A 13,595-nucleotide genomic window follows, 5' to 3' on the forward strand; every position below is an offset into this window, starting at 1 on the left:
GCCATGTACGATAATTACGGTACGATTTTCGATTCGAAGCTAACTTATCCTCAGTGAAATAAATATCAGTACCCATTATTTCGCAGCAAAAACCATGGAGGTGTAAGAATCTAAGTATTTTTTTGCGAGCAATATTTTTTCTCTCTTATATTACAATGTGTGTATTTAAAGCCCAGTCGTTTAGGGGTGGCAGCATGAATGATTTTCAGGAGGAGCTATTTACATCACTTTTTATTGTTAAGTCTTCTCTAACAGATCTTGAACATTTGTACTCCACGTACGAACAGGACATTTCTGTGACATTTCGCGAGATTGTTTTGGTTTTGTCTGTAAGTTAGTAAAGACGAAACATTAATAAACTCTCTTTAATTTAAAAAATTGGTTTTCTGTAAAGTAGTTTACGGACGATAGTTTAACGTGACAATGTCATAACAAAACATTGATGAAATAATTGCATACTTTTATAAATAAAATTGAATCATTGTTATTGAATTATCACTATTTTGTATGGATAAAAAGAAGGAGTGAAATGAAATCTACAATTTGATTGATAAATTTACCTTCTTTTGCACTCATTAATTCAAATATATTTATTACTTTAACGAAGAGATTATTTTAACTATAACATTTATACAAGTTTGCTATTTAAATACTTCCAATCTGTGTTATTCTGTTAAGGATAGGACGATGATAGGAAAAGTAGGAAACGAATGGGAGTGTTTCAAGTTTAATGTGCCTCGATGAAGTCAAATCGATGGTTGTTCCAATCGAGTGGAAGAGAGATAGATGCGGCGCAAGCGTACAATGAGCGTAACGAGACACAGCGTAACGGAACAATGTGCGTAACGGGACACTTTTTCGTGCGTGCAGCCGGCGTTCATCGATTTATTAGACGTTGTCAAGTCAAAATAAAGAAAAGGCTTAGGGAAAGCCTCCTGTCCCTGCCGCTGCCACGCATACAGGCGCGCTTGCAGTACAGGTTATTTTATCTAAACCATACATTATTATATACGCAAAGTCGTAATATATGTATTGCTACTTCTAATTTATCATTTAAACAATAACATTAAACGTAATAAATTAATTTTATTTAAAAATTGTGTTACATGCCTGTTGAAAGGCATTCATTACAATTTCATACATACAGTTACATGTCATTAATACTTTTAGTTGTACTTTGATTTCGCAAAACGTTTACCTACGTCCTTTGTATATATTTATATGAACCGTCTTTTCTAACGATATTCTGACCAGTTATCAGCAAGAAATATCAGATTTAAATTCATATCGACACTGGACATGGCAATCATTGTGGCAATATCTCTTGAAATCTGAGTAAAATTAAATTGTAGGTTTGAATGAAGTACCTACCTAGTTACCATGGGAGAAATACAAGTATACAAATTCTACCAAAATTATATGCAACTTTTGAAAAAGATATCAATTCTTTATGTACCTAACTTATGGTTATGTCAATTTGCAAGAGCTATAAGTAATTTTATATATAATGTACTTTCTACTTTTCCAGAGAGAGGCAAGCAGATGTATCACAACTGCACTGGAGGGGCAACAGTGAAATTGTGTGTACAAAAAATAAAACACAACAAATCGTTGTTTCAAAAAGCACGCGTGTTTTTGATGGTGGGACTGAACGATGTGCTGGTAAGTACATATCGTGATAAGGCGATGTTATTTAATGCCTCTGGATGAAGGCACTCATAAGATAGCTTGCTCACGTTAAGCGCGCACTTCGCGTGAATACGTTGGAGTTAAAAGGAGCATACATATATAAATGACTAACAAAATAAAATGTATTACTGTGTTACAAGAAATAAAAAAAAATTACACAATTATACTGTATAACGTTAGATACGCCAAATCGTTAGAGTACATAATTGGATTAATAATGTACATAGAGTAATCGTAGCCTAATAATAAATTGTTCTTACTTTTCTTAGTCACTTAAATGCAACACATATCATTTAATACTTATTGCCAGGGTGTTTGCAGCAATTCCATGTAAGGAAATACTTTTAAATCGGGCTTCAGTCAAGATTGTCAAGTTCCGCCAGCAAAACGCTTTGCTGAATACCATGCCTTCAGTTCTATGAATCAGCACTCACACAATCATGTTGTTGTGTCCTATATTTGACCTCGGCCTCCTCTCTCTGCAACCAACATGGCCGCTTCACAAGGAAAGCTGTATCCCAACAGACTTCTCTACACCAGCCATGGGATATAGGCTACGAGTGGTGCCGCAAACATAACATAGATGGCAGCACGCATCCTTTTGAACGTTTATAGCAGTGCATATGGATTTATTAAGGACTATATAATATAACATGTGTGTCAGTGCTATATATGTTATAACTAAATAATATCCTAGTGTGTGAATTCCTGGGGAGGGCACAGGATGGCCTGTTTTTCTGTATTGGGGAAAGATATGTCGCTCTGTCAGTGATCATTGTAGGGAGGAGATCTATATAAGCTCGGTACAAATTGTGCCTAGCAGAGCTCCTCTCCAAATAATTGACAAATATAACTTGGTGAAATTGGATACAGAGGAAAAGTTATTTAATCTATCTTTTGCTCTCAGTTCCCTTCCTCCCTCTGGAGCGGCCTTCGGGTGCTCGCTCTAGACTCTCCTCCCTCATTCCTCTGGAGCGGCCTTCGGGTGCTCGCTCTAGACTCTCCTCCCTCCTTCCTCTGGAGCGGCCTTCGGGTGCTCGCTCTAGAACTCCCACCCCTCCCCCCTCTTCGCCCCTCTCGACCATATTCTGCACTACCCTCCCCTCCTCCTGCCCAACAGAGGGCTGGCAAGAAACACCCTAAGGGGAACAAGGTGTGTGGCCAAGAGCATCAGGGATACTTCTCTGGACCTGTGTACGCCGTGGCATCCAGCCCAGAATACAGCCTCTCCAGCACCAGCCCCGGTACCGGGACACGTCTATGTGTATCTTCTTACTATACTCCTTGTTAAGTATGTTTGTTACGTTGCATGGTAGTTGCACATAGATGCGCGTGCAATTCAAATTTGCATGGACCTTTCCGTTTGTAACTTTGCAGAGGTTGTGTTTCAGTATTAATATACCTTAACAAAAAATACTTGTTTCAGTCTTCCTTGCACCCCATTATATCTATGCCCAAAAATTACCGGACACCCAGTTATACAAAGCGCATCAAAGTTAATCGACCTTTATTTCGAGTGAAATTTTTTTAAATATCTGCTAAGCTTTATTTCAGTAATTAGTACCGTTCCCTGTTTTACGAGGAATTAAACTTCCAATAAATACAAAAACCAGCTACGAACTATCCTTATTAATTTAGTAACAACCTCGGGTGTCGATACCTTTGTAAGCTTTGTTTTGCGTAAATTACATTTGTTTGAACTCTGTTTGCAGTTTCAGCCTCACTTTAAAGGCATATATTAATTTTTAATACATTAATAAGCAAATAATTGCGCACATAACTTGAATTGAATATTTTGGGGGAATGTTAGTCACTTATATGTTTTTTTTGATTAACAGAAGAATATTATGAGTTATAATCTTGACAAAACTGTAGACTGTTCAAAGTATAACAGTAGGGTCGTCATATATACTCATATATTACATTTTCCCTGCAACTGAATGTGGTTGAGGCTATGAGATGAACTGTTTTGTAGTTCGATTATTACATCGCTGCCGACCGCGAGCTAGTATACATGCTTTTTCACCATGTTGTAATATTACTATGGTTTTTTTTTCTGATATTATTATGACTTAAGTATCGCACAAATACGACTCAGTGGTAATATATCTGATTCATTTAGTGATAGGATCAGAGCAGAGTCGCAGCCACATTAACGTGACTCGTTAGCAACTATAGTCACTAACATACAAATCTGAGTAAGATGTTAATGGTTTTTAATTCTTTAACTTTCCATTTGTAAATTAGCCTGCACATCTCAATAGTGCATTATATTGGTTCTTGTCATTTGCAACGGTCGATAGCTCTGCTGTAGGTTGACAGTACAATGGTAATCGGTAGGTGACCAGTATGCCAACTGAAGTGAAAATAACCAATTGCTTTGGCACAGCACTACCCCGCCAATTAGACACCGAATTACCATTGAAAGGCGGTAGGCATATTACACGAGGTTCTTTAAGTCAGTTAACTGTATAAATGTCTCTATAATCAGTTTGAGAAGTTTGTTATGGTTCTATGTTTGTAACAAAAAACAAACATTAGTGGTAATCTGAATGTATTGCATATCACTTTAATTTTTTTTGTAATCTTCCGCACCTCGTGTACCTGATATTACTTTGAAATGTTTCTCTGGGCTGTTTTTTACCATATTCGACGAAGAAAAAGTACTAATATATGTAATATTTGTCACACATGACTACGTATACGTTATGTATGTAATTTGTTTTCCCAATAGTTTTGGGGCCTTTTTTTAAGTTTTAAATGTAACTGTGAAAATGAAATAATGTGGTATTACAGAAGGGCACCCGATCTGACTATGCGGCGAGGGATTTTAAAATCCTCCTCCGGATGCTGCAGGAGAGGGAGTGTAACGTAGTGGTGATGCTGCTGCCCCCTGTGCCACGCTTCCAGCCGGGCAGCAGGCAGGAGCTGTACCGCGAGTGGCTCAACTGCCACATGCAGAGCACCGCAGGTAATATTCTACCTGGTGATCCTGTTTTTTTCCTTCAAAAAGCATCGTATTTTTAGGACGAAGCATGACATAGAAAAAATTTTGGTAATGTTGATTTGGTCTACCGTAAAATTTGAATATTTACTTCTCCGGCATTTGAAACCAATTGGTACCATTAACTGACAGCGGAGCTATTTGGCAAGCCAGATATTAGGAGCCATTAAGTTGAAATAATAATCATGAAGTGAAACAGTTTAAACATGCAACTGCTAAATTTTAAGACACATATAATTTACATTATCAATGAATATTCGGCAACAATTTTCAATTTAAAAAAAAAATATCTACACAAGCTTTGACTAGGAGACCAAATCAGAGAAGAAATATTTGATTAATATTCACGATTCGTGGAATGTTTACGCCACATAGTGGAAAATTTGGTACTGTTTAGTTTTGTTCTTTTTTTTTTTGGGGGGGGCGGGGGGGAGAAAACATTTTATAACCCATACTTGTGCTTCCGTTTATGCATGTAACGTACAGTATCCAAGGAAAGACTAGGTCAGATTACTGTGATAACACAACAGCAACTGGCCCGTATGTTTAGGGGATATTATATGTCCTAAATGAAACAGTATATTGACAAATTGGTATGTACAATATGTATGCCTTGACTGAAAAACGTTTTGCCCCGGGAATAGTACCGCCAGTTGAAAAATATGCAATTGAAGGGAATAACGGTTGCTTGATAAGCTCTCTTTTAGCAAATATTATGTAGTTAATTTATTCCGGAAAACTTATACATTGTCATCATGACTTCATGAGTCTGCGCTATGCCACCTCTAAGAAGTTCTCAGGTTGTTCGGGCTGGGCAACTGCACAGTAAAGTGGCAGAGCCTTCATAGGCGTTATTGTACAGAGTGAATCCACGGGTTATTAGTATGTAATATGACTTAGGGATGAAATTTTTTTTGATGTAACCACTGTGGTCCATAATAATATATTAGTGTTTCAAATGTACGGTAGGGTTAACACGTAAAACAGCGAAGAATTATTTATCAGGCTTGACAGTTTGCGGTGATAATCTCAGAGAGTAACACTTAGCAGATTTATATTTTTTCGCGTGGTCAATTCCGTAAACTGTAATAAATAAATTATGAAACTGTTACAGTTTTATATTTCTTCCAAACGCCACGTGTGATTAATTTATATATCTACCTGCAGTCTAAGCTAATTTTTCGATGATTTAGAACAAATATGTGTGACAAATTAAGTGGTTCATCCACACAGGGAGAAAAGTATATGCATCGTTAAACTTTACTGCATGACAACGTTAATCGTTCTGTAGGTTAGCTTTTTGTGAAGAGGTAAAAATTAATTATTTCCCAATGTAATATAGGTATAGGCGTTTTTCAATTAGGTGCAGTTACGAAAGGATATTGACTAATTAATGTGATATTTTCATTTCAGAAAGCATGAACATCCGCGTAATTAACGCAGACACGATTTTTCGTAGATGGGATGGTTCCGTGAAGTCGGAGTTTTTTGAGAGGTAAGTTGAATAAAGAACATTTGAAAATGTGATGCACTTATGGCACGGTCAGTTCTTGGAATAATGTCAGGAGGATAATAACGCCATTAGAATTATGACATGTAGTTTCCAGCTCCCTTAATATTAGCTACCATCTGTTAGTAATTCTGCTGTAAAACACTTACTTACACTGTCAATGTTTATATATTCTTAATCGTCGTTATATTTCCATACCATATATTTTTGTCTTGTCAATAATAAAAAAAAACTCAATGTCATCCGTAAAGAAACGTAATTTCGTGTGTGTCGAGCAATTACACCACTGTAGCCTACGTATTTATAAAAGTGGGTTAAATGTAATTAATGAATTAGGGCCTACTTTGTTGAATTAGCCCACATCCTTATAAAAATATGTAGGAAATGTTTACTTTGTTTAATGTGGAACTTATCCATTTTATTTTTTCCGCAGGCAAGTATAAATATTAGTGTTGTATTACCTCTATAGATAAGAAACGTTTATTCAAATATATTTTATTTATAGTGAAAATTTATTTCTTATCAATTGCAGCAGTTATTTTAGTGTAACTGGTAGTGAGATAGAAAGAACATAATATTGAGGTAAATTTTTATATGTTCTTTCCATTTATCTCTTTTTTAGTAAGGCTATTTATGGGCTTTGTTAATAACGTTGTCATAAGTCGGTAAGTTTGTAGGATCTATACCGTTTCCCCATCCTTAAAGTACGTCAGTTTTTTTTATCGTTCAATTGTTTGCCAGCAGGAACATTTTGTCTTTATGACTGGGCAATGGTTCTATATAGGTAACGGCTAATCTTGCTGCCACTAGTCTTAGAAATAGGCCATTGTTTTTAATTTGTAGTGTAAAAATTACTGAGTATGGAATAGATGTTCGTGTTGCTTTCACTAATTTTTTGATGATAGAAATTATTTTCTTTCTTAAGATATGGATAATAAGTTATTACCCTACATATCTGTAAGTAAAGCCATGGTATGGTAAAATTTGGAAATAAGTGAAACACTTTTAATTACTACTTTTGTGTAGACTTATCATTAAATGTTTGTATAAAGCTTAGATAATAATCTTAAAATATTTTCACGAATGTTTCATCAAAACGTTTGAAATTATGACAGATTTGTGTAATTTACTGGCGTCATTCCAAAAACTTACCCAATATCTTGAATGATTACTTCCATGGCACCAAACAGCGAAATATAGTGTGGTCCAAGCGTCTTGCAGCTGTTGACGCATTTGGTGAGGAGTGTGACAGGCGAGCTACATTCAGGTCAACGCGTGTTTGCATAGAATCCGGAACCCCAACTCGCAAAATGGTTTACCAGCAATTTATATAATGAAATCGACTAGAAAGCGTAGAGATTCAGTATATATTGTCGTTATATGGTCTGATCATATTATTTTCATAAAACTAAAATTTAGTTACAATTTAAATTGCATTAAAAGTAATACATTCCTGTGAAAAACTTTATGTCTACAGCTAGAAAAACTGTTTCGTAAGCTGTGTGAACTTTTATTGCACTGTTTTCTATGTATGAATATGTGTAATATTTGTGGGATATTTTAATACTGGTGAAAATAAAAAGTTCACTGTATTAAAATAAAGTATTGATAGTCATCAAGTGAATATTAATGAATTGCACTTTACTTGATTCCGTATTCCACTTAATATTGATCCTATCTTATTTTCATAACAGTAACTGATGTTTTAATTAATTCGATTTTGATTGGGAAGCACAAAGTCAAACATATGTATATAGCTATATACTTAAAATCATAACTTCTTTATAATTTCTTAGTTATACCTTAGTACTTGAGTGGTTTAATGCGTTTATTTTCAGGTTCATGGGTGCTGAAAGGAGACCCGACAACATTCACTGGAACGAAAAAGGGATGAAGGCACTTGTGCATTTCCTGAAGAAATGTTTGTAAATACAAGCGGACCTACAATTATATATAACCTTTTTTGAAGGCGTGGTATTTTTAAGTGAAAACAATTACACGAATAATATGAGTAACTTATTTAAGATTAAATCTGAATTCAGTAATAGGGAAAGGATTTATAGCACCAAATTTTATATAAATAATGTTTAATTTTTAATTTTTTTTTAATTTGCAATAGGTAAATATTTAAAATGAAAACAATTGAGAAAAAAAAGTGTAATGAAATATATGAACTAAACAAATAAATTTGTAGGTTAGAATTTTTTGTTAATGAACGTGCGAGTAAATTTGGTAGGAACTCATGTAAAATACTCACTGCAATACCATACTGTATTTGCTTAATGTATGGTTCTTTAAATATACTTCAAAAAATTTTACGCACTATTTACATCTTTATGTAATATTTAAATTAGCACGTATATTTACAGTGCGTTTTCAGGGCGTTTGGAATGTCTAATTCAGAAGGCAGAAACCTCAAATCTTTAAGTGTGCAGCCAAATTTTTTTTCCAAGTCTAGCAAGTAACACACAATCTCAAGTCAACTCTTTCCCTAAGAAAAATTTCCTTCCCAGCTTGACTCTTACTTTGTAGAATAGTTGTAGGAACATTAGAAGTTCTACTTGACTACAAAATTCACATCTTGCATTCACGAACCACTTGCTGTGTGTGTGCTGTGTGCGTCAGATTTTAACCTCGCGTTCTTTTTTCATATTTGTTCTTGGTTCTAGTCATGTTAAAAACAGGTCAAGAAAAATAAATCAACCAACTTCACCCTCTTGATGTGATATTGAAACACATTTTCCTGTTATAATATTTTTCTGATATTAATCGCAATAGAATTTGATATTTTGCTATTCATTCAAGTCAATAACTTTTTCAGCCATCAAATTTATTAAAAACTTTGCTACAACTTCATGGTCTAAAAACAGGTTACTATTGTTTGTCAAAAAATGAGCTAGCCTGATTAGCGACTGATAATACGAGAGGTGCCTTGTGTGTCTAGTAACTAGGGCCAGCATTCCTAAAGATGATGGAATCCAATAGTAATGTCACACGTGTTCTAGGCGATTAACAATAAACAAAGCAAGGCAGCTGTTTACGACCTCAGATGTCTTTCTTAGGAATTTTGGTTCAAAGATTAATTTCAAGTATTCTGTAAACTGGTGTCATAAACAGTAATGCTGATGAAATATTTTTACTGACGTCCGTATATGAACGTATTTCTTCGTAATAGAGAATGACAATTGCGCTGTCTGGATGGTATCAATGTGTGGGTTTTGAAATAAAACAACCAAATTGAAATAATTTCTACGTTATAGGAAATTATACGTTATATCGAAAGACGTTATAAAGAGTTTACACTGTAGTAGAAACATGTGTCCATCTAGTCATCATAATTATTTACTTACACTCTTTATTTATTAATTAAAGTGTATCTCCTCTGCGGGTTGCGATTTGCTAGTAGTCCTGTCTCGAATGTCGATGCCTCTGGTGCTGAAACAGCTTGGTTTAATATAGATTTATCGTAAATTTATTGCTAAAATTATTCGTTGAGTTTTCTTCTTATAATATATTCTTCGATAATTATATTTTATACAAATTCAATATTCTCAATGTAAAGTTCCGTTCATCTATTACGGGAGCAATGCCAAAACACGTCAGCTCGCTTGGGAGGATTTTATTCTTCTCCTATAATTTTTTTACAGAAATTATTTATCGTTGCTACTAACAACTGAAAATAGTCCTCTGAAAAACATATGCTGGTCTCTCTAATATTCAGCTTCATGCGTTCCCTGACCAATCACAACAATCGTTTTAAATTTCAATGGGTTTTAAAAATCCATTAAAAGATTGCCTTAATTGATGGATACTCGCTGAAAGTCTACATTTATTAATTCAACGACGTCACAATTATTGATCCATGAATTCATTTCAAATGATAAATTTTAAAGTAATTTTTACTTATGTATAAATTGTAACTAAACTTTTCATTGGCTGCCTCAACATATCACAAATAAACCCATAGATAACATGCCAGTATTGTACATAATAAATAACAAAAAAAAAGGAAGTATGATTTTGACATAGCAAAGAGAATTAGTATTTTTCCCTTCAGTTCAAGAAAATGTCACTATCTGTAAAGGCGTTACTTTACCCTTTACATTGGGGCAGTTCATTAGCACATTGATTTTCATGTGAACTGTAAAGTAGCCAAATGTTTGTAGGTACCTATTTTAAATTTCATAACTTTTATGGAGATTCTATTCTGTGGCTTTCTACATGTAAACTATGTACAATAAATATCCCTGTACAGTCGGTCATCTCGTTCGTTCAAATAAAATTGATAAGATTTCAGTAATATTTTCTTAGTACAAGAGCCAAATTGCTACATGCAAGTGGTGTCACAATAAATGGACTTGTGATCAGAATTTCACATAAATTGACATGCAAACTAAACTTATTTGATAGTGTAAAAATAGGGTAGGTGTAAATATAAATGACTGTTGGGGTTTGTTCAACGGTACTAGCGACATAAACGTTAAATAAGTAAAGTCATTTCATTTGATCTGATATGCATATGTTATTTTCATAACCGAAACAAATATAGAGATCCCCAAACCTTTGGGGCAAATGTAGTCACAGCTCCTTAATCATATCTGCGACGTGTGCTATAGAGTATCTCGGAAGGTATAATACCTGAATAAATTTCTTTTACGATTACAACTCCCCCACTTCAACTAACACATTTCAATTTTTAATAACGCACTAGCTTATTCAGTTTTATAATATTGTAGCCTATATGATATTAATATTTCATCAATTTTATTAATGTGAATGAAGGTATTTAAGAAATAAATACATATGTATATTTTAGTGTTTACGCTCACATTCACTAAGATGATGAAATATACAAAAATTGCGAATGTACAATAAATTATGAGCGTATCTATAATAAAGAAATGCTTTAGTGAGCAGAATATAAGGTGAACTATTTGCAGTAATACTCGCAGCAACGTGCTTGAAAAAGTAAGCCATAAATTGCACCATTATTAAACATCTTATGCTACATTGCAAAAAAGTGCTTTAATATCTTTCACACTTGGGGTTGACTAAATTTGGAATAAAATATTCTATTTACACATTGATATCACGTTCCTTAAACCGTACAAGCACATTTGTTGAAATGCAGCATGTACTTTGGCTGGTGTACAATAAATTAACAGCATCTTTCATGTACTTTCTTTTAATAATTCTTGGGAATTTTTTTCCAGAACTAATTGATATGTTCTCACCCCTTATATACAGGTAAAGAGATGCTGGCCCGTTACCATCACATACAAGGTCTCAATATTATTTAAACAATATTATTATAATGTATTGTTATTGTGGTGACTAGCGAATGAATGCAGCAGATTCCAACTCTTCAGAATTGTTTCCAGTAGACGCAGCGTCGCACTGCGTGGCCGCGACTGGTTGATAATCGCTGGCTCCTCTGTGACATTGTGGGCATTGGTGAATCAAGCTTGTCGTGAATGTGCAGTGCGCTTACAAACTGACTCCCCTGCAGCAGCTCGTGCGCAGGTCGTCACTGGATTCTGATGTACTTTGTAATAATTCATATTGTTTCTGAACCACAACAGTTGATAAGCTACGATCCTCAATCAAAAAAGGTAAATTTGAAATGTGTCGTAACTTTATCCTTGAGCCTCATTTAGAAAATGTTAACATACCCACCTTTCATTATTACTTTTTTTTACGCAATCCCGTATAACACTGCAAGTGATAAAAAATCTTCCAATGTATGAACTTCCCAATTACATACATATTGATAATGCCGAATGAGGACTTTAAATATACACACATGAATACTTGCACATATATGTATAGTAATTGAAAGAAAATGTTTGTTTCAATGTCTCCCCTGTGAATAATAAATGTATTATATGATTAAATATCCGTGTTCTTTGTGGATTTAACTAGGAAAACCTGCATAATTTGTAATTATTTAGGTAGGTATAAAAAAGTACAATTTATCTTAAAATCTTATGAATTGTCATACCTCTAATGTTAAATTTTACTCTTGTACAGATTGCACATTGTATCTAAGTAACATAATTGAGATGTCACAGTTATGCTAATTAATACTTATTAATTTGTTTCGACAATGTGTTTTCGATTCCTTTGACTTCTTGCAAATGTGTTATACATAAATTATTACTACAGAGACGTCCCTGATTAGGTTACCTTGGAAAAGTTCTGACGTCAGCGTGTATGGTTGTGTTAGTGAAACTTTAATAAAATATTGTATATTAAACAAGTGCATGACATGGTGTATTATTGTTTTATTTCGAAACATAATTAACCCCAATTATTGAGTACAACATGGTAATGTGCTTAAAAAAATGTTTTAACTCTGGAGTGTGTGAGAAGTTATTTCCTGGCGGGCCGTCAAATCGTCCGGTTCTAGGATCGAGCAGAACTGGCAACACTGTGACTCTCAGCCCTGTTCTGCGCGTGTCTAAAGCCAGCCAGGAGCGTCGATAAACCCACCTGAACAGCCTGACTCGAATGACAATTGATATTTTTTCCTAACCTCAGTTAATCTAGGCTGAGTGTGTGGGAGGGGTCCAGGTTAGGATAGGACCTAGGCGTGTCTCATGGCAAGCCCTATACACTCTGCACATGCGAGTTTTAACAATGCAGGGAGAGGTCGCGTGCAATCGTGTTGCTAATTGGGGTTTATTGGCCAGTCATGGCTGCTATTTGCGCCATGACTGATGCCCCTTTGGTTGCTCTAGTCAAAAGCTAGCTAAGGTGACCCAGGTAAACCCACCATGGACAGAGGGAAAACGCTTGACCGGACATGCGGTGCTCAATTAACATGCATTGAAGCCAGCAGGTAAACACTGGACAAGAGGGAAAATGGTACAGGTTAGAAGTGTGGGGCGGGGCAGAAAACTACCAAGCAGTTGGGAGCTTGGGCCTTGCATCCCGCATTAAATTGTTGAGCGTACTGGGTTGCAATTTCCGGCAGACTTTAGTCGTTGACCCGCCCAGCTGCCCAGTTAGCTGCGGTGGAAAGAGGAAGGGCCGAGAGCCGAGGTACTCTGCGACGGCGGACGCACGACGATCACAGGCAGTCTGGCGAGTCACATTCTTCACTTTACCTCTTCCAGTCCGCAGCCAACTACTTTTCAAGCCAGGGTGAAGGTAGGTCCGCGGCTCGAATGAAGTATCTTGATACGTTGGCCCCTCTTGTCCCCGGAATTCCCGCAGGTCGGTTAAAAGGCCACACTTTCCTGGGGCTACCGCTTGCTCCAACAGGGCCCTCGAATTGAAGTTCGCCGCCACATTTTCCTGCCGAGTTCCACCGGTGCTTTTCAATTCTGTTGCGCACGCGGCACCTGTGCACCTCGAGATACCCCAGAGAGCTTTCGCCGACGAGACTGA

The 13,595-nt window shown here is 35.7% G+C and overlaps 1 protein-coding gene across 6 annotated transcripts; it reads left to right on the top strand.

The window, feature by feature from the left end:
• The first annotated feature begins 258 nt into the window (after positions 1–258).
• Positions 259–12,477, top strand: LOC134544114 (uncharacterized). 6 transcript variants are annotated; one of them, XM_063388452.1, is made up of 6 exons: positions 259–329; positions 1,529–1,662; positions 4,486–4,660; positions 6,107–6,188; positions 8,042–8,124; positions 11,451–12,477. In XM_063388452.1, exons 2-6 carry the CDS (start codon positions 1,543–1,545, stop codon positions 11,501–11,503), a joined length of 513 nt encoding a protein of 170 aa, XP_063244522.1. In that variant the 5' UTR covers positions 259–329; positions 1,529–1,542; the 3' UTR covers positions 11,504–12,477. The 6 variants fall into 6 exon arrangements, 5 of the variants coding, with proteins under 5 accessions (XP_063244522.1, XP_063244523.1, XP_063244525.1 ...); XM_063388453.1 differs by having other exon boundaries at positions 4,546–4,660; XM_063388455.1 differs by lacking the exons at positions 259–329; positions 1,529–1,662 and adding an exon at positions 2,931–2,980.
• Positions 12,478–13,595: the final 1,118 nt, after the last annotated feature.

This window comes from Bacillus rossius, chromosome 1 (genome assembly GCF_032445375.1).
Source record: "Bacillus rossius redtenbacheri isolate Brsri chromosome 1, Brsri_v3, whole genome shotgun sequence".
NCBI classification, from domain to species: domain Eukaryota; kingdom Metazoa; phylum Arthropoda; class Insecta; order Phasmatodea; family Bacillidae; genus Bacillus; species Bacillus rossius.

Coding starts and splice junctions, on each gene's coding strand:
- LOC134544114 (XM_063388452.1), top strand. CDS start 1,543: ATGTATCACAACTGCACTGGAGGGGCAACAGTGAAATTGTGTGTACAA. Junction 1,663..4,485: donor TGGGACTGAACGATGTGCTG/GTAAGTACATAT, acceptor GTGGTATTACAG/AAGGGCACCCGATCTGACTA. Junction 6,189..8,041: donor AAGTCGGAGTTTTTTGAGAG/GTAAGTTGAATA, acceptor GTTTATTTTCAG/GTTCATGGGTGCTGAAAGGA.